The sequence below is a fragment of the Aureobasidium pullulans genome (assembly GCF_000721785.1).
Source record: "Aureobasidium pullulans EXF-150 unplaced genomic scaffold scaffold_2, whole genome shotgun sequence".
Taxonomy (NCBI): Eukaryota; Fungi; Ascomycota; class Dothideomycetes; order Dothideales; family Saccotheciaceae; genus Aureobasidium; species Aureobasidium pullulans.
In genome coordinates, this window is record NW_021941022.1 from 2,094,494 (window position 1) to 2,117,705 (window position 23,212).

The 23,212-nt window shown below is 43.1% G+C and overlaps 5 protein-coding genes across 5 annotated transcripts; 3 read left to right on the forward strand and 2 right to left on the reverse strand.

Moving 5' to 3' along the window:
- Positions 1–453: 453 nt before the first annotated feature.
- Positions 454–3,145, forward strand: M438DRAFT_289845 (putative beta-glucosidase; the record flags this gene model as incomplete). Its single annotated transcript, XM_029901691.1, has 6 exons — positions 454–571; positions 619–738; positions 783–994; positions 1,064–1,360; positions 1,412–1,517; positions 1,570–3,145. 6 exons carry the CDS (start codon positions 454–456, stop codon positions 3,120–3,122), a joined length of 2,406 nt encoding a protein of 801 aa, XP_029765226.1. The 3' UTR covers positions 3,123–3,145.
- Positions 3,146–4,108: 963 nt separating this feature from the next.
- M438DRAFT_95834 (uncharacterized protein) lies at positions 4,109–4,778 on the forward strand. Its single transcript, XM_029910434.1, has one exon. The coding sequence runs from the start codon at positions 4,249–4,251 to the stop codon at positions 4,564–4,566; it is 318 nt and encodes a 105-aa protein (XP_029765227.1). The 5' UTR covers positions 4,109–4,248; the 3' UTR covers positions 4,567–4,778.
- A 1,176-nt stretch (positions 4,779–5,954) lies between these two features.
- M438DRAFT_289849 (serine carboxypeptidase) lies at positions 5,955–7,997 on the forward strand. The gene is made up of 6 exons (XM_029901692.1): positions 5,955–6,223; positions 6,276–6,512; positions 6,571–6,629; positions 6,687–6,853; positions 6,914–7,285; positions 7,338–7,997. Exons 1-6 carry the CDS (start codon positions 6,016–6,018, stop codon positions 7,972–7,974), a joined length of 1,680 nt encoding a protein of 559 aa, XP_029765228.1. The 5' UTR covers positions 5,955–6,015; the 3' UTR covers positions 7,975–7,997.
- Positions 7,998–8,513: 516 nt separating this feature from the next.
- M438DRAFT_331885 (uncharacterized protein) lies at positions 8,514–9,175 on the reverse strand (the record flags this gene model as incomplete). The annotated part of the gene is made up of 2 exons (XM_029903440.1): positions 8,514–8,730; positions 8,895–9,175. 2 exons carry the CDS (start codon positions 9,173–9,175, stop codon positions 8,514–8,516), a joined length of 498 nt encoding a protein of 165 aa, XP_029765229.1.
- Positions 9,176–10,127: 952 nt separating this feature from the next.
- Positions 10,128–11,025, reverse strand: M438DRAFT_402792 (kynurenine formamidase; the record flags this gene model as incomplete). Its single annotated transcript, XM_029909617.1, has 1 exon — positions 10,128–11,025. One exon carries the CDS (start codon positions 11,023–11,025, stop codon positions 10,249–10,251), a length of 777 nt encoding a protein of 258 aa, XP_029765230.1. The 3' UTR covers positions 10,128–10,248.
- Positions 11,026–23,212: the final 12,187 nt, after the last annotated feature.

Here is a 23,212-nt window from a genome sequence, read left to right on the forward strand (position 1 = left end):
CAGTAGCGGTACACGCTCCACATGGCTCGTCTCTATGTCCTGGTTTCGTGAAGCCAAGAGTTGGAGACAGATTCTTTGCAGGGATCCACATACTACATGACCCCGCAATGGAGGCCCGTGGGGAATCAACACCACCATCTACCGTGGTCGTTGTCTGGGGAGTGAGACCGTGCCGTGATTCTCTTCCGACTTTCGGCATGGAAAGCAGGTCCGCATTGCCGTTCTCATACCAATCTTCGGCCGACCATGACTGCCTTCTCTGACTCGCGAGCGAACTATCATGTCGACTGACGACTAGGTTCAAGCCTCTCAAAGTATCGTCCAAGTGTAGGCACCCCACTGCCCAGCCTCTACCATGCCCTCATGGTGGCTGAAGGTTATGGTAGGCTTTAGTATAAAGCTAGGTGAATGTCCATTCATTGTGTTCTTGAAATCGTCAGGACTTGATTTGAAATGTACAATCTGAAGTCTAGCGTCGCGGCTCTTGTCCTCCTTGGACAGGGCATTGCTGCTCAAAACTCTTCTTGGAACCATTCTCTTTACACCAGCAGTCCGGGCGTATTCCCTAGCCGTATGTCAATCTGAGTACGATCCCACTCACGGTACTGACAAACATAGCAAACACAACTGGTATTGGCTGGGAAGATGCTCTTCAGAAAGCAAAGTCATGGGTCGCAAACTTGACCTTGGAGGAGAAGGTCGGACTCTTGACTGGTGAACCTAAGGGACCTTGCATTGGTAAGTTTAGCCATGGTATGATCTTCCATTGTACTTACATGAAGCAGGTAACATTGCACCTATTCCTCGTGTAGGGTTCCCTGGTCTCTGCTTGCAGGATGGACCCTTGTCGATTAGACAGGCCACATTTGCTTCGGTCTTTCCAGCAGGCCTCACTGCTGCTTCATCTTGGGACCGTGACTTGATCCGCCAGAGAGGCGAGTATCTTGGAGCCGAGTTCAGAGACAAGGGAGCCCATGTAGCTCTTGCACCAGTGGTAAGGCAGTCTCTAGACTATTCAACATGATGCCTGCAACACACATACTGATGATACTTTTCACTTTAGGCTGGACCTCTTGGTAGATCGGCTGATGCTGGTCGCGGATGGGAAGGATTCTCTCCGGACCCATATCTTACCGGTGTGGCAATGGAGGAGACCATTGAAGCCTTGCAAGAGGCTGGTGTTCAGGCTTGCGCAAAGCACTGGATTGGTAACGAGCAGGAGACTCAGAGAAACCCCACTCTCTCGCCCACGAACAAGACGATCGAGGCCGTCTCTGCAAACATCGATGATAGAACTATGCACGAGCTCTACATGTGGCCCTTCGCCAACGCTGTCAAGGCCGGTGTTTCTTCAATGATGGTGAGTCAAAACACACAGTGGCACCTATAAGAAGTACTAACATATGTGCAGTGTTCTTACAATCGTCTCAACTCTTCATATGCCTGTCAAAACAGCAAAGCTCTCAACGGTCTTCTGAAGGAAGAGCTTGGCTTCCAAGGCTATGTCATGTCTGACTGTAAGAATCGTTTTGAGCTCGTTTGTAGGATATGAGCTGACCAGCAACACAGGGGGTGCTACCCATGCAGGCGTCGCCAACATCGAAGCCGGTATGGACATGGACATGCCTGGAACAATTGCTTTCTTCCAAGCCGGAACTTCTTACTACGGACAAAACCTCACCAACGCCGTCAACAATGGAACTGTGCCTGAATCAAGAATTGACGATGCAGCTCACAGAATCATGACTCCCTACTTCTTTTTGGGTCAAGATCAAGACTTCCCTCTCATTGATCCTTCCTCCGGTCCCATCAACATTCTCGGTGTTCAGCCTTACCTCGACTCTTTCCAGTATGGAGAAGCAAATGTTGATGTTCGTGCCAACCACGCAGATCTTATTAGAAAGCTTGGATCGGCAGGCACCATCCTCTTGAAGAACACCAACAACGCCTTGCCACTCAACAAGCCAAAGAACATTGCCGTCTTTGGCAATGACGCTGGTGACCCGGAGAACGGTCTGTACTCTCTTTCTTTGACTGGAAATGGCGATTATGAGTACGGTCATCTTGCCGTTGGTGGCGGCTCAGGTACTGGTCGTCTTACATATCTGTCGACTCCTCTGGACGCTCTCAAGGTCCGTGCCAAGCAGGATGGTACCAACTTGCAGTGGATCCTCAACAACACTCTTCTCGCAAACGCCAACACCGCTGCCGGATTTGGCGCAATTTACCCTCAGCCCGACACCTGCATCGTCACGATCAAGACCTGGGCTGCTGAAGGCAACGACAAGGCTAACTTGCTTCCTGACTACAACGGTACTCAAGTTGTTGAGAATGTCGCCGCTTGGTGCAACAACACCATCGTTGTGACTCACACTTCCGGACCCATTGTCATGCCTTGGGCTGATCACCCTAACGTCACTGCTATCCTCGCCGCCCATTTTGCTGGCCAGGAGAGTGGTAACAGTTTGGTAGATGTCTTGTACGGCGAGTACAATCCCAGTGGAAAGCTTCCGTACACCATCGCCTACAACGAGTCGGACTATGCTTTCGCTCGCATCACCAACTCCACCGAGCTGAGACTTACCGAGGACCCCAACGCATGGCAGGCTGACTTCACCGAGGGTCTCCTGATTGACTACCGCCACTACGATTACTACAATCTTTCCGTACAGTACGAGTTCGGATACGGTCTTTCGTACACCAACTTCAGCATGTCCGACGTCAAGGTTCAACGTCTTGCTCCCCAGAACTTGACTGCTCGTCCCACCAACGCTGGCACCATGCCTGGTGGCAACCCCACTCTCTATGATACCCTCTACGAGATCACCGTCAAGGTCAAGAACACTGGATCGATTGCTGGAGACGCAGTGCCTCAGCTCTACCTCTCTCAACCTGTCAACCCCTCTTTCGGTCTCACTCCCGTCCAAGTCCTTAGAGGCTTCGAGAAGGTCGCGCTCGGTGCTGGACAAAGCAGAACCGTGACTTTCCCCCTTCAGCGCCGTGATCTCAGTTTCTGGGATGCTGTTCAGCAGCAGTGGATCATTCCTTCCGGTAACTTTGGTGTCAGAGCTGGATTCAGCAGCAGAGACATCCAGGCTACTTCCGGCTTCAGTGCTCTGTAAGCAGTCTTGTCCGCTTGAAGATATTTAGAAAGGCAGGAACCTAATGTATATATGTCCCGCAAATCTGCAATACTACACGTAAAAAAAAATGCTCCTTTTTGTTTACACTTGTCTCTGGGTTCCTATTAAGATCGTGTCAGTTGGTCTGCAGACTTTTGCAATGCCCGGAAGATCAAAATATTCTACACGATTCGCACGCTCAGTAGTCTCCGGTGCCAGTCAGCACGGAGAGCAGTAGTTTTCTTGTACTCAGAAATTCATGTATGCATGATGATCGTTCTGGTACAAAAGGTGATCGATGAAGATGAAAAACAGTCAAGCATACTCAATCTTGCTGAGCGGCTCCGTGTGGTAAAGGGAGTTTGAACAAAACAAATGCAAAACGTACAGCAGCAGGGATTGCCACGTGGTCACCCACCGTAGTACTAATCTGCCGTTCAACTGCTTATGTATGGCAGAGCGGACGGGATGCCCAGTTTTCAGCTGACTGTGGCCGTACGTGCTAAGATTGTAAAACACACCGTAGAACACCGCGACGTCGAAGCAGAGTTGCGATGGCCGATTGTCACTCGCGACGTGGAAGGCGAAACCTTCAGGCTGGTGACTCGCTGAACAAGAATGCCTGCCAGCTTCTCGGGTTCTTTCCACAGTCAAATCCTCGACACTGCAACAGTCGCTTCTGACAGCAGAAAGATGGTGATTGCGTGAGCAGTTGGTGGTGGAAGATGAGGAAGTAGCAAGAAAGCCCAGAGCTCTTTCCCGGACGAAATGCCTGAGCTCGAGCACAGACCATCGCAAAGATGCCGTCATAACACACTCTCTTTTTCTCGCTGTCTTACCAGACATGGCATCAAGACTACACAACCAGTATGTTATCTGTGGTACCAGAGAGAACCTCACGAGATGTAGCGACCGTCGACCATTGCATGGGCCTGCATCGACTTTGCCGCAGTGATAACATGGGTGTCAGAGACCTTTCACCTCACCTTCCGCTTCGTCTCGGCAATCATCAAGAATGTTACGGCTTTGTCTTATGACACGCGACCACTGGACAAGGAAGAGACTATGACTGTGGGAAGTGAGCTTGCCTTGATTCGATGTCGAAAACGCCGATGTCTTGAAATCTATGGATCTGTTCACTCGTCAATTCGGCGGCTTGAGTCATGCCGTGGTCGTCGTTTTGATCAAGATCAGACTTCTTGTCGACCTCAGAGCTCTTCATCGGTTGGTCATTGTCCATGAGAAGCTTCCTCGGGAGCTCGTTGACAATGTTCGTCACCAGCTTGTGAGCAACATCATCGCCGTGAACAGGCATACTGTCAAGAGTCAAGACCTCAGCCCGGAGATCAAAAAGGTCGAATCTCAAGTCAATGAATTTTGTCGATACATCGCGAAAGCCAACAAGCACTTCTGGCCAGCATTGCTTGATCCTGGACGTGATTGACCGCGAGACCACTTACGACAGCCGCGGAGATGAGCGCGAGATGCAGCTCTACCTGGTCTACTCTTATGATGCTTGGAAGGAGACATCTGGTGCCATCGATGTCATCAGAGAGAAGACCAGCAACAAGCTTTGATAAAGAAGGTCAAAGTCAGGTATAATATGAGTAGAGCGACACACTAATATATCAACACATCCCCGTCCAAGTAGGTTATGTGACATTTCGCTTGACGCAATGCACTAACCCCCAGTCAGTGAATAAGCGATGAGTCGTGGTCGAAGAGTTCGCAAAAAGCACCAATGCTCGAGGGATGGTCGATGGGCTCGAGACGGCCTCAATCATGTGGCCACGGGCTCTCACTGGAGACGAATATCAACCGCGAAAGCACTGTGCATTACTGCGATATAGTTCTTAGCGAATCCATATTGGGAGGGCTATCGAGGCGGTCCGTCTCTCAAGGAGGGACTCTTGTGCACTTAAATGGCTGAAGAGTCCAGGAGCCATTGCCCTTCTGGCGACATCATGCCATCCAGCGGACTAGGCAGCGACTATCCGTTGATAAGACTGCGGCTCATCATGCGAGACGGCCTTGGAAGATATATTAGATCCTTGGATCATATCATTACGCATGCTTCCTTGTTCTAGGCAACATTCCTTGCGTCCCGGCTTCATGTACGCTATAAACAATGAAGTCATGAATGTAGAGCGAAATAGGCAGGTCAAAATCACTACTCAATGACTTTTACATAAGATTGATTTGTACCGATGACACCTGTTTGAGCACCGGTATCGTGCTGCATGAGATTAAGCAATGTTTTCCTTGATGTCCGAACACTTGGAGCATGCAGCAGGTTTGCTCTTTCTGCCTCTTGCATCTCTCGGTAAGGGGATAGCCGCTCCCGAGCCCCACTGGCTGGCCTTGGCGAACTGTCGTGCTTCCATCCAAAACGCTTGAGACGACAGCTTCCTTGTTCCTATCTCCAAAGCACGAGGATTGATTGCATTTTATTCGCGCCCACTGTCGCAAAGATATTGTCGCAATTCTGGGAAGTAATCACGAAGTTTCCATTCGTCAAAAAAAGACATACTTTATGAATATCAAGCAATCGACCTCCTTCGACCCACACTCTAAGCTTTGCTGGGCAGGTGCTTTCTGATTAGCCCCAGATCATCCCGAGGGTCAGGGACATGACGGCATCGTTTATCTCTGTTTTACGAGAATTATAAACTTAACAACCTGCCTAACCAGGAAAAAGATCACTCACCCCATGGACCATGAATGTTTAGTAGGCGACCACGAAGGTGGGTTTTGCGCGATTTGGACCTTGTGATGGTTGGACACGCGAGAGAGGAAGGTGCGATGCAGCAATCGCTATAAACTCAAGAGGCCCGCCAGCTCCGGTTTGTTTCTTGAGCATCCCACATATCTTTTTTGGAGCATCAAATTCGACATGCGTTTTTCCCTGCTTCAGATTGGTGCCGCACTTGGCCTGGCTGCCGGTGTTGGTGCTTCTTCATCGCCTGGCCGCAATGTCTTTGAACGCGCCGAGAAGTTGACGGCAAAGTCACCTATCATTGAGAAGAGAGAGATTGGCAAGCCCTTCGAGCACCCTAGACTTCAGAAGAGAGCTTCGCCCTACCTGAACAATGCCACTGAGAGTATGTCTCTCTGTACATCACTTCGCAGGACACACACTGACCACAGTCACAGAGTTCTGGGTCAACGGATCAGCTATTCCCGATGTCAAGTTTGATGTAGGCGAGTCCTACGCTGGTCTCCTGCCCATCAGTGGTGCTGCCAATGAGACTCGCGAGCTTTTCTTCTGGTTCTTCCCTTCGACCAACCCCAATGCTACCGAAGAAATCGCCATCTGGTTCAACGGTGGTCCAGGATGCAGTTCCCTCAGTGGTCTGTTGACGGAGAACGGCCCCTTCACTTGGGAGGCTGGTGAGTAAAAAAGAAGCAGGAGAAAATCGAAGCAAAATGTGAGCTAACGTTTGGACAGGAACTTTGGAGCCCGTACAGAACCCCTACACCTGGGTGAATTTGACCAACATGCTTTGGGTACGTACGAAATCATGACTTTCCTGATCAAGCACATTCTGACTGGTTGTCCCACAGGTCGAGCAACCCGTCGGTGTTGGCTTCTCTCAGGGTGTACCCAACATCACCAATGAGATTGAGCTCGGTCTTGAATTCGCCGGCTTCTACAAGCAGTTCGTTGACGCCTTTGGTCTCCACAACTGGAAGGTCTACTTGACTGGCGAGTCATACGCTGGTTTCTACGTGTATGCCTATCCTCCATGCCTCTGTCCACTTTTATCGCCTTACTGACTTCACTGCCACAGTCCATACATCGCCGACGCTTTCATCTCCCTCGCAGACACTGTCTACTACAACCTTCAGGGTATCGCCATCAACGACCCCATCATCGGAGACGAAACCGCCCAGCAGCAGGCTGTCATTGTTCCCTACGTCGACTACTGGGAGAACGTCATCTACCTCAACGAGACTTTCTTGAAGCAGATCCACGATCGCGCCGACCAGTGCAACTACACGTCATACTTGGACAAGTACCTCACTTTCCCTCCTCCTCAGGAGCCCTTCCCTCTCCTCCCCGACCCCTATGAGTCCGACACCTACGCATGCGACATGTTCGACACTGTCTATGAGGCCATTCTCCTGGTCAACCCTTGCTTCAACATCTACCACATCACTGAGTGAGTCTTGACAGTTCCGATGCTTGATGCCGATGCTAACTATTCCACTCAGGACCTGCCCTCACCCATGGTCAGTCCTTGGTGGTGTCAACACCGGCGACTACATTCCCTCTGGAGAAGTCGTCTACTTCAACCGCACCGATGTTCAGAAGGCCATCAACGCACCTGTTGGTACCAACTGGCAACAGTGCACCAACGTCAACGTCTTCGGTGGAGCCACCAACAACCGCTCGCTCAGCGACACCAGCAAGGGCCCCGCTCTCGATGGCACTCTCCAGCGCGTTATTGAGTACACCAACAACACCATCATCGGTTCTGGTAACCTCGACATGCTCCTCTCCACCAACGGTACTCTGGTTGCCATTCAAGGTGTTGAGTGGAACGGAAAGAGAGGTCTTCAGGAATACCCCGGCAAGGAATTCATCGTTCCTTACCACCCCGAGTACAACGGCGGTGCCCTCTCCGGAGCCGGCAAGGTCGGATACTACGGAAGCGAAAGAGGTCTTACCTTCTACACCGCTCAACTCGCCGGTCACGAACTTCCTGGCTACGCTCCTGGTGCTGCTTACCGCTCTATTGAGCTCCTCCTTGGACGTATTGACTCTCTCGCCTATGACGGTGACTTCACCACCCAAACTGGCAACTTCACTGGCAATGGTACAATCTATGCCCAGCAGCAGTTGTTTTAGAGAAAACGCGACTCTGTATTTACACCTCATGTGATGCAGGAGATTTACAGAACCATCGTCGGTTTTTTGAGATGCTGCATCATCAGGTGTTGATCGAGACCGGTTCTCGATGGAAATGATTATCCTTAATGTCGCGGTCGTCGGACTGCTATGATTGCCTCTAGACAATGAAAACTATTATTGATCCAACAATGATTGTGCTTCTTCCATACACTGTAACCTATGATTCCATCTCCATCCTCACCCTCAAAGTATCCGTAGCCTTTCTCCCATCCTCTTGATGCACACCCTCACTTCCACATTCAACAGGAATCCACCAAATCATCCCCACACAACCCCCCACCACAACCACCTCAGGCAAAAACGTCATGAATAAATACCTCATCCCACCCCCTCTGACAGCATTAAACCCCATATCCCCCGTCACCTGAAAAACCACCTCATACACCAATCTGATCACCATGAATGGTATACAGACCACCACTCCCATCATTGCATTTTTTCCGAGGTTTTGCTGTGAGGGATCTGTCGCGACGGAATCAGAGGATGAAGAGGAGGGTGAGTGTGTAGATGTATGTTATTACGAGGATGGCGCGGGAGGTGCGGGAGTAAGGGGTTGGTGCGTAAGGGTTTTGCTTTTCGTGAGGTCGGGGGAGGATATAGCCGAGTATCGCTACGAGGATATCGATATAGGTGAGGAATTGAGGGATCAGAAAGGCGTACTTTGGGAGACTGGGGGTGGGGGTTTGTTCGTTTCTGGCAAAGTTTCTGGTCAGTGGATCATTTTTCCATCTTATTATATCAAAAAACGGGTAAGAAAGAAGGAGAAAAAAGGAAAGAGTAATGATGTAAAAAGGATGAAGGAGAAGGGTAAAAGATGGATGGTTGGAAATGGAAAGGAAAGGAAAATGAATACGCACACCCATTCCAACACCTCGACAAAGATGAAGACGAATAACATGATTCCCAAATTCTCACATACGAACACCGTGGCTTTCAATGAATGTTGATCTTCATTGATCAAGGCGAGAAGACAAGATGCAGAAACCAATCGGATGATACTGAAGATGCCGATGCAGAACCAGCCCATACGATGGGTGCGGCGGAAGTAGTAGGCGATGAGAAGGGAGAGGGAGAACACAGGGATTTGGGCGATTGAGATGGAAGTGCGGAAGGTAAGGTGGTGATCACCGTAGGTCATGGTAAGTTTTCGAGATGTGGTTTCGAAATGGTGAAATTGCAGTGCTTCCAAAGGAGAACAATGGTAATGCAAAGAGGTGAATGGTGAGCTGAGATGCTCAGAACAGAGATGGAGAGATGTAAGCATACTTATATCCCTACCATTTGACTTACCACCAAATTCCCAGCATACTATTGGCCTACTCACGCTCACGAGATAGAGGCAGTGTTCAAATACATTGAGTGTTGCTTACACTTAAAAGCCAAGAAGTCGTGGTATGGAAGGATTCTGAATCTCGGACTCGGTGCTCATTGGTCGGCTCCGTCTAGTTATGAATGCCCAGCGTGCGCAAGTGCTGTGCAACGATATGCGTGACTAGTTGTTGTATCCTCGATGTTGTCATTTCGATGATCTTTTCTTCCCAAAGTCGACTTTTAGTAGCTGTCGCAACGCATGGTCTTTTGCCAAAGCAGCATCGTGACGCGTGAGAGCGTGGCGAGACGGCGGATTCAGTGGACAATTCATCATCTTTCAGGAAGCAGTGCCACTCTGCAGTCTTACAGTTCTACAATCTAGATTCCGAGGCTCGATCTGAAGCAGTTGTATCTCGGCCCTCACGTTATGCTTCTTTCAAGTTTGATAGAGGATATGATGACGACGACTTTTGGCCAGATGGGAGATATCTTTTGTCGCTCAGTGTTTCGCCAATCAAGACAGGGTGGTGCCCTAGACGAAAGGCCTTGGGACCAGATTCCCATTCGACGTTCCCATATTTGAGTGTATGTCTCTGACTTTCATTCGATGAGTACTTGCTAGTGGTCGGATCAATCTGGTGGGAAAAGAAAGCTGCTAACCACTCGTGTTGACTGTGAGATAATCAATGCTCACTCTCGTTCACACCACAGCAAAATTCGATCCAACAACCAAAAACCTCTGGTATTGAGCCCAACATTGTTTTCTTCTTACGAATATCGTGATAAATTCTCTTGAAAAAAAATAGAAGGCGTAGCTACCTCTCGACCAAGCCTAGTAGCCATTTGATGGTGTTTCTTGATGTCTTTGACAAATATACATCGTTCATGTAACATCTTCCACTACTCATCCAGCACAGCAACAGCACGCATAGGACCGCCACTACCACCTCTGAGCTTTAGAGGAAAGCCAATGAACTTAAAGCGACCCTTACCAACGACTGACTCGACGTTATCCAAGCCCTCAATGTGTGTAATACCTCTCTCGGCACATGCATTGTGTGCTTGGAAATTGAGCTCGCCTTCGGGAGCAGGACTGACAGCTTCAACGCCGAACACCTTGCATCCTCTATCTGCAAGCCAGTGAACTGACTCAAGATCGAGTCCGGGGAAGATATGTTGCCATCTCGGGTCATCAAAATGAACGCGCTTGTTATAGGCCATGTATAACAGCACAGTGTCACCAGCACGAATTTCCTGCCCAGAATTGAAAAGAGCGGCCTCCATCTCATTGACCGAAATGGCGGCGCCCAACTCAACATGGGATAGGTCCAGGCATATAGCGTCGGTATAAAAGGTCTCGAGGGGCATCTCATCGATTGACTTGGCGCCAGGTTCAGCGCTGAAATGCTTGGGAGCGTCGACATGTGTGCCGGCATGATCACTGAACGATACGAAATAGGAAGCAGTGCGGAATATCGAATTTCCAGCCTTCATCTCTTGATGTGTATCCCATTGTGCCATTACCATTGGAGGGTGGAACGGGTGGCCGGGACTGCGGTGATAAAGCTCCCGACTCAGATCGACGGGCTTCTGTCGCGAGGTTATGGCTGCAGAGAAGCATCTTTTGTTGATCGGTATGGAGGACCTGGCCGCTTGCAAGACCCTTGGAGCGAACATTGTGGTATAGACGATGCAACGAAGTTGGAACAGGCATTTGGAGCTCCCTGAGCTTTATCGCAGGTCGCGATAGCCACTTCGGAAGCTACCGGCCGTCATATCAGCTCTTCCGTCTGCTACGAACAACACCTCGATCAGCCGAAACTTAAGGACGAGCTGGGGAAGTCGCGAATTTGTTGAAACAGGGACCAGGGCCTTTTCCAACTCTCAATCGACCACGTAGAACGTGAATGCTGGCATTCTTGCTCGGGTGCACGCGACGCGCAAAGGAGAAAACGAATCAACACGGCACGAAGTTGAGACAAGAGAGAGCACCAGTGAGCAAAAGTCACAAACGCTCACGATGCCAGAAAAAAGTCGCTCGCGGTGATGCGAACGCGAGAACGAGGTGAAGTGGATGAGGCTTGCGCCCGTTGAGGCTCTGTCACACTCGTCCGTTGCGCGCACCGTGCAAAACCTCTACAGCGGCTCGACTCTTCGAGGCCATTTCTATCAGCACAATTTCGCCGGTTTCTGGACTGGCATTATTCCTATCTCTTCTTGTTCTCATTCTGCATGACCATGTATTCATGACATTCAACTCGAGAAGCTGTTTTAACAAAAGCCAAATGAATGCCTTTCGGACCGCAAGCACATTACCCGGTCGCCGACTGACGGTAGCACAAGGAACACATGATTCAGTGCCTTTTCCTAAGGCTTTCTCTGACCTGGAAGCGCTAAGGTCCCACCTAGAAGCGCTAAGGACTACTAGCTCAACGCGCGGTACTCGGAGCAACTTCTAGGTAAACCTACCCCACTTCCACCTTAGCAACTATAGCGTGAACTTAAAACTTTCTGCCACAACATAAACAAACATTATTTTCATTGATATACCTATAGAATACCGGTACTATTACTACAAAATAACTGTGCTATTATTGCGAAATAGCTATGCTATTATTGCGAAATAGTGTCGCTTTTATAGAGCTATTTCGGAAAACAACATAGTTACCTAGGATTACTTCTACTAAAGTAGTAGATAGAGCTACGCAGAAAGCGACCGACAATACTAATAGTTACTTTTTCTAATAGGTACACTACGAGCAACCCTATAAGAGCTATCGCATTTATACGGAACATACCTACTACTTTCCTATAAGTTCCTATCATTATAGGAAAGCTACCCCTCTAGCTCTTAGGTAATATACCTATCTAGCACCCTAGGAAACCCTCTATCGTAGGATGTCTACTAAATAGCACCGTATTACTAAGATATAACATATCTATCGCTTCTAGCATAGGCTTAAAATCTTACTAAGTATATGGACATTAATAAAACACTTCCTAATAAGGTTGCCTAGATGCATCTACCTAAGTGTACCCTTAACCTAATAGTAGGTATATTAAGATACTATCTAACCTTACTAAACTAACGTAGAACTAGCTAGATAATCCTAAGATAAGTAGTACTAGGTACATCTCGTTTACCCCTACTACGGCGGTAATAGTAACGAGGCTTATTAACGTCTAGGGTGTTCCGCTATACCTAGAGACATTAAACGAGGGCGTAGCCTATTATATTAACCTTACTAATTTAACGCTATCGCCTACTAAGATTCCTAACATGCATAACTAGGTAAGCTATAATAGATAACTAGTATATCTAGCTCTCTAACTAGACCCCTAGATTACGTACTATAAGGCACAAGAGGTAATTATAGATATATAGTACGATTACCTTAGGTTCCTAGCAAGGCGCGCCCTCTACTCTTATACTAGCGTAATACACTATAAGCACCTTATAGAGGATCTTAGAGGGAGCTACTAAAGTGTTTCTACTAAGTAGTAGGAAGAACTTAAGGCTTGCCGTAAGGCTTACTAGCCGTTTAGAAGGGTTTCTAGATATACTAATAACGAGTAGGTACGGTTAAACCGATCGAACGAGTAGGTATACCTCTATGCTATTCTAAGATCTAAGGCTTATAAGGTTTACCTTAGGCTATACATTTCCTACTCTTACGTAATAAGAGAAGGACGGCTTTATAAGAACGTCCTAGACTATACTAACTATAAACTCGTATACCGTTAAGGTATAGCTATATATAACACATTACCTTCTATTACTATTACGAACTAACCGAAATTATAGGATATGCTTAGAAGGAGAGCAGATTACCTAATGTATGCTAAGGTTTAGACTTTGGTAATAGCCTAATTGGTTCTACTAGATTCCCTACCTCGACACTTTACATTTCGGATATTTGCTAACAAGTACGACCTACTACTACTTAAAACCCTTATTTCGTATAGTAGATAGTATACGAACTAGTAGGATTACTATATCCTTTAACAGAATAAAGCAAAGAAGAAAATATGTAGTAAGTTATAGTATACTAGGGTAATCCTACTAATAATAGGTACTAAAGGCCATTACTATAGATTTAGCTTAGGATTTGCAGAAATACCTAGCTTTTTCCGAAAGTTTCGAGCTTTTTTCGGAAGTAGAGAGCTACTTTTAAAAGAAGTACGAAACTTTTAAAAGTACCTAGCTTCTTTTGAATGTTTTGTACTTCTTTCGAAAAAAGCTTAGTACTTCTAGAAAAAGCTTAAAACTTTTGGAAAAAGCTAGGTATTTCTAGAAGTTTCGCGCATTTTATGAAAGTAGCTCGGTACTTCTAGAAGTAGCTAGGTATGTTCGAAAATACCTTACTTCTTCTAAAAATAGCTTAGTACTTCTAGAAGTTTCGAGCTATTTTTAAAGAAAGTAAGGTATTTTCGGAAGTACTAAGCTATTTTCGGTTATACTATAGTATACGTAGCCGTTCTAGGAATACCCCTCTTAAACTATATTATAAGGTTACTAATAATGCCTTCTTTAATAGGTATAGACTATCTAGCCGGCTAGGGTACACTCTAAAGCTTATAGGAGACGGCGGGCAAATGTCCTATTTAGTTCGACTAGATATTCCTAAATCTAAAGAGCATCCCCCTTTTATTATACCCTTTTATAGTACTAGTATCTAAGGGTATCTATAACTATCTGCCCCTACCTCCTACAAAACTTCCTATAGGTCTCTACGCCGAGCTACGGAACGTAATTAATTAAGTTATAACACTAGGACTTACCCCTCGTACGTTAAGGAAGCTTCTAGTTTACCTAATAGCTAATATACTATTATAGGAAGATTACTTTATAACCCGCTTATCCTTCAATTTATTAAGGAACAAAAACCTGAGGGACTTGTTCTTTCTAAGGTATACCTATCTTTAATTAATAAAGATGTTATTTAAACTATGCTCTACTAAGAGAAGCTCCTCTACTTCCTAGATAGATAGAGTATTAATAGTCTCCTATAGTATATCGTAATAGGATAAAGTAGAAGAGGTAAGGATCGTATATATATCTAAGACGTATATAACGAAGATGTTACAATATAGTAGTTAGGGTGATAGATGTAGCAAGAGGAAGTTAGGTAATGCGGAGAAGCCGCAACATAAAGACTTCTATACTATAATAGTAGTTAACTAACTTAATTACAACACACGTATTAGTTCTACCCCTTAATGACTAATCCCCCTAGAGCTCTAGCTTCCGACTACTAGGCGATACTTTTTAACTAGTTATAAGCCTAGGTTTATAAGAGCTCGGAGGAATATAAGCGGTATAAAACTTATACTAGGATCGCGCCCGACCCGAAATAGCAGCTATAAGCTACCCTCGCGTAAGAGGACCTATAGTTAGCCTACTCTAGTATCTTTAGTAGAAGACTACTAAACCTAACAGTACTTAGATACTATTATAAGTCGACGATAGACTTACCCCCGAACCCGACTATCGAACACGAAATGGACGACGCCGAAACATAGAGAGGTAGGCTAGTAGCTACCCTTACTAGAGAAAACTAGGAACTATAGTTCTAAAACATAAAGAGATAGCTATATAGCAAGGACTGCTAGAAAGCAATTAAAACACCTAAAAGCAAGCACGAGGCAGCTTTNACTAAAATCGACAATACAGCTTTGTACTAGATTAACAAATGCATCTTAGAAGACGATTAGATGCGTTATGTTNATATAGCNAATTTAAAGACACTTTAGGACNAGTTNCAAGCTAGATANAAGAAGACTCTACCTNTTTAGAGGAGACTACTTATAGAATCGTTCNACTCCTTCTAGAAGGACTANAACTAGANNATTTAAGATGCGTAGCTATANCTTTAACAGCTAGGACGAAAGATTGCAAGCTTAGACCTAACTAATGCGAATCTAGGCAAGCCTAAAGCTAGGATTTAAAAGCTACTTACAAGTCTTCTAGAAGAATACGACATAACTATAAACGCTATCGACGTGCAAAGTTATCTAGACCTAGAAGATATCCTTGCACTTTTAGAGAACTTTAAAGCAAAACTGAACTTAAAGACGACCTTATATGCTTATCTTACAAGGAATAGATAGGGCCCTATTAAATGTCATCTTTGCAAGAAGGATTACTTTGTTAAGGACTGCCTATCACTTCTAGCTACTTAACGAGCTACAAGAGATAATCGAAGATAGAAACGGTCTTCTTAGTTATCCCGCTAAGAGCCTATGATTGCTATGAAAGACCTAGAAGCAGTAGTTGCTAGGGTCTTTATACAAATCATGGAGGACAAGGCTAAGGTCTAAACTAAAGTTATAAGAAAAGAGAGAGCCTATAAAGTAGAGGAAACCTCTACTATTAGCTCTACAACTTCGAAGTCACCTACTACTATCTCATTTAATGATCAAGTATCTTATAAAGTTGCCTACCTTTTAAAGGATGTTATAAGTAAGAACCCCTCCTAATGGTATATAGACAGTTGTGCTAGTTTACACATGACTAATAAAAGCAACTGTTTTAGAGGACCATTAATTTAAATTAGGAGGAGGTACATCTAGGTTAGAGGTAGGATCCTACACTTAGATTTAATGGGAACGGCTATACTAGCTAATCAAATAGGAAGAGAGCTAGAGTTAAAATAGACGCTCTTTGTACTAGGACTCGGTGTAAACCTATTATTAGCAAGAAACCTCTATCTTTAGAAGAGGCTAAATAGAAAGTTTAACTCTAACTCTATGACAATGGTAGATGCTAGTAGGAATGCAGTAGTACATAGCAAAATACAGCATAGAGTGTATGTTGTTGCTAATGTCTATCTAGAAAGACTGCCTAAGCAACTTAACACTACAATGCTAGCTACGAATAATACTACTATATATGCACTTAACGCTATCGTTTCTCCTTAGGAGGAGGAATTAAGCTTAAAGGCATAGGAGGAGTATCAACTCTAGCATAGAAGAATTGCACATCTAGGACCTAAGAAGATTAGGAACTTGTACAAAGTTACTACTCTAGAGAAGCTAGTCTAGGTAACTCCTAACCATTAGTATATCGTCTGTTTAGTTGCAAACATTAGAAATAAGAGAGGTGCAACTAGTAAGAGAAAGGAGGGAATCCTAGAACTTATCTACATTGATACCTATAGTTAGATGCTAGAATCTCGTAAAGGATACATCTACTTCATTTTAGTTATTAACAACTTCTTAAGAAAAACCTGGATCTTTCCTATAAGGGCAAAGTTAGATGCGGCTCCTATCCTAAACTAATGGAAAAAGGAAGTTAAAACTGTAACAGATCTAAAGATCCTAGCGGTAAGGTCCGACAATGCACTAGAACTAGAGAACCTCTTTAGATCCTAGAGACAAGAATTAGGTATGCAATACGAGTTAACTATCTACTATATGTTAAGTCAAAATGGACTAGTTAAAAGATCACACTAGACAATTCAGAATGGCACTAGAGCTATACTAAAAGATGCAAATCTACTAGTAGAGCTATAGGTTAAAGCTACATAAGCAGACGTCTACATTAGGAATAGAGTCTCGAATAGCCTAATTATTGATGGAGTATAAGTTAGCCTAGAAGAAGCGTTCACTAGGATTAAACCATCTATTAATCATTTAAGAGTTTAGGGCTGTTAGGTAGTTTCATACATGAATCTAGACTCTCTACTATAAGGTACTAGGAGAGATAAGTTCATAGACAGAGGTAGACACTATATGTTCCTCGGATACGTTAAAGGGACTATAAAGTAGTAGCTCTTTTAGGCTCTAGACATAAGAAAAGTGATTAAATCATATAGAGCAGACTTCTTTAAGAATAAGCAAGGAGGAGACCTATAACTAGGTATTCCTAGACGAGCTGCACTAAACATAGCTCCCCTAAGGAATCTTAGAGGCCGGCCGCCCTTACAATAGACTCCTATAACAGATGTAACGACCGTTCTACTAGCTATAACTACTACATTAAAGAGAACTAAACTACAAGTCGAGATCCTAGCATTCCTAGAGCATAAAAGACATCTCTATTAGGACTTTACACAAGAATCTAGACAGCTACAACTAGGAAATGGCGCTAACTTATAGGAGGAGCGCGATTTAGAGCTATTAGAAGAAAGTAATGTCGAGTCTTAGGAGGAGCTACGGCCATCTTCATTAGTAATGGCTATAATAACAATACTAGTAGCTACAACTATAGGAAGAAAGGTTCTCTCTTATATTGAAATTCCCCGAGTATTAAAGAGGATAAGAGAAGAGTATAGCATACTAGAAGGACAACCTAATTTTAAGCTACATAAGGCAATGCTAGCAATTAACCTTCTAAGTCTAGGAATTGACTTAGAAGATAATGATTAACTTAACATCCTACATCATGCTTTTATGGTAGCATTCTTAGTAAAGGAAGAAGTGCCGATTCTAAAGTCATATTAAGCTATAATTGATGATCCTATATAGGGACTATTATAGCAAGAGGCATTTAGGCTTAAAATAGATGCCTTATAGGCAAACGGGACCTTTAAAATCACTAAGCCACCTATAGGGGCAAATATCATTATAAGCAGATAGGTACTTGCTACAAAACATAACCTAGATAGCTCGTTATAGAAGCTAAAGGCACGCCTTGTTACAAGAGGGTTTACCTAGAAATTTAGAGTTGATTTTGACTATACCTTTACGCCTACCCTCCGCCATAATACACTGCGGGTGTTCTTTATAATTGTTACAATGGAGGATCTTAAGTGCTATGCTGTCGATGTTAATAATGCCTTCACCGAGTTAACATTAAAGGAGGAGATTTACATGGTAGCACTACCTAGAATAAACATCCTACTAGGTTATGTACTTAAAGTCCTAAGATCGCTCTATAGCCTAAAATAAGCTACAAGAGATTAGAATTAGAGCTATATAGAATCGTTATAGAAGATAGGTTTTATCTAAACAGACGCTAACCTATGCCTTTTAAGACATCTAGAGAAAGAAATCCTTATTCTAGTCTATATTGATGATATCCTAATTAGATCTAAACAGGCGGACAACATTAACTAGTTTAAGAAACACTTTAGAGAGATCTATAAGATTAAAGATCTAGGAGAAGTAAGCAAGATCCTAGGAGTTTAAGTCATCCGTAACAGAAAGAACAGAACGATCACCCTAGATTAGTCTCACTATACTAAGGATCTTCTATTAAGGCATAGAATAGACAAGGAGAAGGCTAATCTAATTAGTATTCCACTAAATGGATATGATCAGTTAAAACTAGCTAGTCTATAAGACAAGAGAGCAGACTAGAAGGAGTATTAAAAGATCATTAGCGGCCTTATCTACCTAGTAATTCTAACGAGACCTAACATTACATTTGCAATTAGAAGGCTAAGCTAATATCTGTTAGATCCATTAGAAGGGCACTTTAAACTGTTAAAATCCCTTATAAGGTACCTACGTTCAACAATAGACCTTAGCCTAGAATTTAATGTAGAAGGCATATAACAACTCGTTAGCTACTCTAATTTAGACTACGTAATGGACAAGTTAGACAGGATATCCATTTTAGGAACTATATTCATGATGGGCAACTGTCCTATTAGCTAGTCTAGTAAGAAGTAGAAGTCAGTTGCAACCTTAACTATAGAAGCTAAATACATGGCTATATGTTAGGCTACAAAGCAGTCACAATGGCTAGCTTAACTTCTAAGAGACATAGGCTATAGCAAGTACATTAGTTATAACCAATATTAGCTAACTATAAGAGAAGAGCAAAGCTTCGTTATTAGGTTACTAGTTAAACTATTTGGTAACAATTAAGCCTCTCTATCGTTAGTTAGAGATGCCTATACTTACGAGAGGTTAAAGCACATCGATGTTACATACCATTATGTTAGAGACCTACACCGAAGGAACAGGATTAATGTCGAGTTTATAGGGATAAGAGATATAGTTGCAGATAGCTTTATAAAGCCATTGCCTAAGCCGGACTTTGCAAGATTCATTAACTAGCTAGGTCTTACTAGCATCCGCCGTCTAGACTAAGGAGGAGTGTTATAATATAGTAGTTAGGGTGATAGATGTAGCAAGAGGAAGTTAGGTAATGTGGAGAAGCTGCAACATAAAGACTTCTATACTGCAACAGTAGTTAACTAACTTAATTATAACACACGTATTAGTTCCACCCCTTAATGACTAATCCCCCTAGAGCTCTAGCTTCCGACTACTAGGCGATACTTTTTAACTAAAGAATCCCTTTTTATAACCTATATTTACTGCGAGGCCGCTAAGGTTCTTATAGGTTTAAAGCACTTCTAGGTAGATATAACGTTTAAGCGAATTAAGTAACATAGTGTTAACGAAGTCGTTTTTGCGTACTTTAACATAAGGGTGTCCCGAGGTATATACTAAATACACCCTAGGTAATAATTATACTAACCTAGTGTAGTTATTGTTATTAGCCGCGTGTTTACTAATACCTAGTCTTCCTAGGGGTATACTAATCTATTCTATAGGTTCTTTACCGTCGTACTCAAAAATAAGCTCTAGATCCCCGTCCTCTAAGAGCATATCTATAGGAAAGGGATTTAGGTAGTAGTTTATAATTAGGACCTAGGACAACTTAAGGGTATACCGTATATACTTATAACCCTTACTATTATAACTAACATATATTAGGTCTAGCTATATACCTCGAAAGCGTAGAACGCGATTATTCGGTACAGATCCTAAACTACCTACCCCTCCGTTCCTATATAGAACACTATAGGTTAATCTTCGTATACTATAATGTCTACTTTAAACGGGGTATTAATAAGGTTCTCGGAAATAAGAACATTAACTATACGAGAGGCTACCCTACATACCTAATATAGTTAATTCGATAGGCTCATAATCTAGTAGAGTATAGTAACCTTCTAGACACTATTAAGAGTAAACTCGTATAAATCCCCTATTACTTACTAGTTTACCGTACTAATCCTGCTAGGTACGCTACGAGAATTCTACCCGAAGGTTATAGGGTAGGCTAACTATAAGGCTTAAGGATACGTTGCCTATAGGCTTAACCTATATCTCTTAGGTATGCTAATAGAGCGGTACTAAAGTATTGTTATAAACTCTACCCCTATCGAAACTAGCAACTACCGAGCAAACTATACTAGTATAAAGCTAACGATCTTTACTATAATTAAGAAGTACTACCTACTATCCTAGTATACCCTAAATTCTCGTATAGCTAACCTTAAATAGTACGGAAATACTCGATTTAGAGGATATTACTACTCTACTAGCCTATCTTAGAAGTAGTAGTAGAATTAAAGGAAGTTATACCTAACTAACTAGGTTAGACTAGTTATATAACTACGTAAAGAGGATTAAGGTAGGATACCTTCCTAGTAGACCTATATAGTAGCTAACCTTACATAGGAATAGTCGGTAGTAGTACGTAATACTAGGAGTGTACCTAACCGATAATAGTTTTCTATAGACGCCTATAATCTAAATAACATATTAGAGTACAAAGTCGGAAATATTAGAAGTAATGGCGTACCTATCGACGCAAGCCTAGGTATATACTCGTTATACCCTAGAATTAAGATACTAACTATAATAGAATCACTAACACGTAAAAGGCGCTAGAAGGCTATAAAAAAGGAGAAATCAGAGCTTACTTAGACTATTAAAAACTCGCTAACCTAGGCGCACCTATAATAGAACCCTCTACTAGAGTAAGCTATAACTAAACATATCCCTACGTAAGCCCTAGAGAATACGGGTACACCGCGGACTTAAAGTAGATTAAGATAGGTATAAAGCGCTTTATACGACGAACCTTTAAATATAGAGAGAAATGCCTACCTAGCTAATGTCCTTCTATCATTAGTTTCTATAGGTATACCTAGGAACTTAGAGAGAACCTAGAATGCTACACTAGCGGTTTTAGTATAGGAATCGCTAGCTTCTAGTATACCTAGGATTTAAGAAGATAAGGAGTAAGAGCTTATAAGACTTTTAAAGCAGAAAAGGATAGTAGAGGTAAGAGCCGAGATAGCGGAGTTTAAAAAGCAGGAGCGTAAAGCAAAGAAAATAGGATAGAGGTAGACCTAGGGTGTAGATGTCTATACCCTACTTAAGAAGGTAAATCTATATCGTCCGAGTCGTTCTCCTAATCCTTAATAGCTGTACTACTAGCCCCTTCCTCGTTCCCCTCGTTTATAGTACCCTCTTTATCTACTATTACCTTATCTATATCTAAAACAACATCCTCCTCGACTTAGTTATCCTCTATATCTATATCTACTACCTTTAAGGTATCGTTAGGTGTTCGGACAAAGAAATACTATACCCCTATTAAATAAGAAACCCCTAATACGACTTAAGACATACCTTTTTAAGCTACATATAAGACTCTAGGTTTATTATATAACTAATCTAGTTATCGGAGTAAGACCTACATTTACCTTATTTACGGTCGAGTAGCTTTCGGATCGTCTTAACATTAGGCTAAATAGTTTAGTACACTAAAGATAATATTAAGGTTAGGATAGGATACCTTATTCGAGCCCGTTATTAGGATAGGTAGCTTCTAGATACTTGTACGGGTCTTAGTAATTGTTCGTATTCTTACCTAAAGCGTATGTCGGGGCGCTACCTATTCTTCGCTAGACGGTTCTAGTAAGGATTCTAGGACACGCTTAGGAAGACCTCGGTTTTAGCCTTATAAAACTGCCTCCTTCGTCGATTTCGGCGCTAAAACGTTAAGGTGCGCCGCAGTTCTTAAGGGCTAGAAAGGTGTTAGCTTAGTACTTTTAAACATAATTTCTAGTTCCTCGTAGGTATAGTCTTTAAGAACATACGGATTAAGTACCTAGAATGTAACATAACCGCCTAGACGACTATATAGAAGCATATACCTATATGCCCGATAGAGATCCTAGATGTCCGGATTAGATAGCTTTCTACGGGCTTGCTTCTTAATCTAAATCCCTTACTAGAAACTAGTAAGTAAACTACTTTAACATAAATAATAGATAGTATACCCTTCTTAACTAGTATGTTATCTCTATATGCTTTATAAGCATCTACTAGGTAGCAAAGGGTTTCTATACCGTTAGCCTCGAATCTAATCGGGTATATTATATGTACCTTTTACGAATAGAGGACATACCTATATAGCTTTATGTAATTATGGTAGTGAAGCTTATTAAAGCAATAGAACCGTTTACCTTAAAGAACGTAGATAACAAACTTTTCTACAGTATTGCACATATTATTATATCTTATACCTATTCTCTGTCGGTAAACCTTAGTATAAAAACAGAGCGACCGACCGAATAGCACATTACCGTTATTACAAATAGCAGGATGTACTAAGGGCGGGTATTAAGATTTATGTATTCTCTAATCTATCTAACCTACTATATCTAGTTAGTAGGTTATAATAGGTATAAGTATCTACGCTTACTAGGCTAGGGATTAACAGAAATGATAACTAGTCCTACTTCGACATAGTAGGTAACCTAATTATTATAAGGAAATATTAAGGTATAAACACGAATTACGCGCTAACTAAAACATAAACCGTAATCGCTTATCTTACTAACTTAGCGAGTATATAGGTGTGCTGGAGATAAAGCGGAGTAAAAGCATAGTAAAAGCATAGTAAAAGCATAGTAAAAGCATAGTAAAAGCATAGTAAAAGCATAGTAAAAGCATAGTAAAAGTGGAGTAAAAGCATAGTAAAAGCATAGTAAAAGCGGAGTAAAAGCTCGATAAAAGCTCGGCAAAGTTAGCGCAAAACCCGCTAGTATATCTAGGTACAGGTAGATATACTAGCAATTATACACACATTTTATAAAGGGTAGGG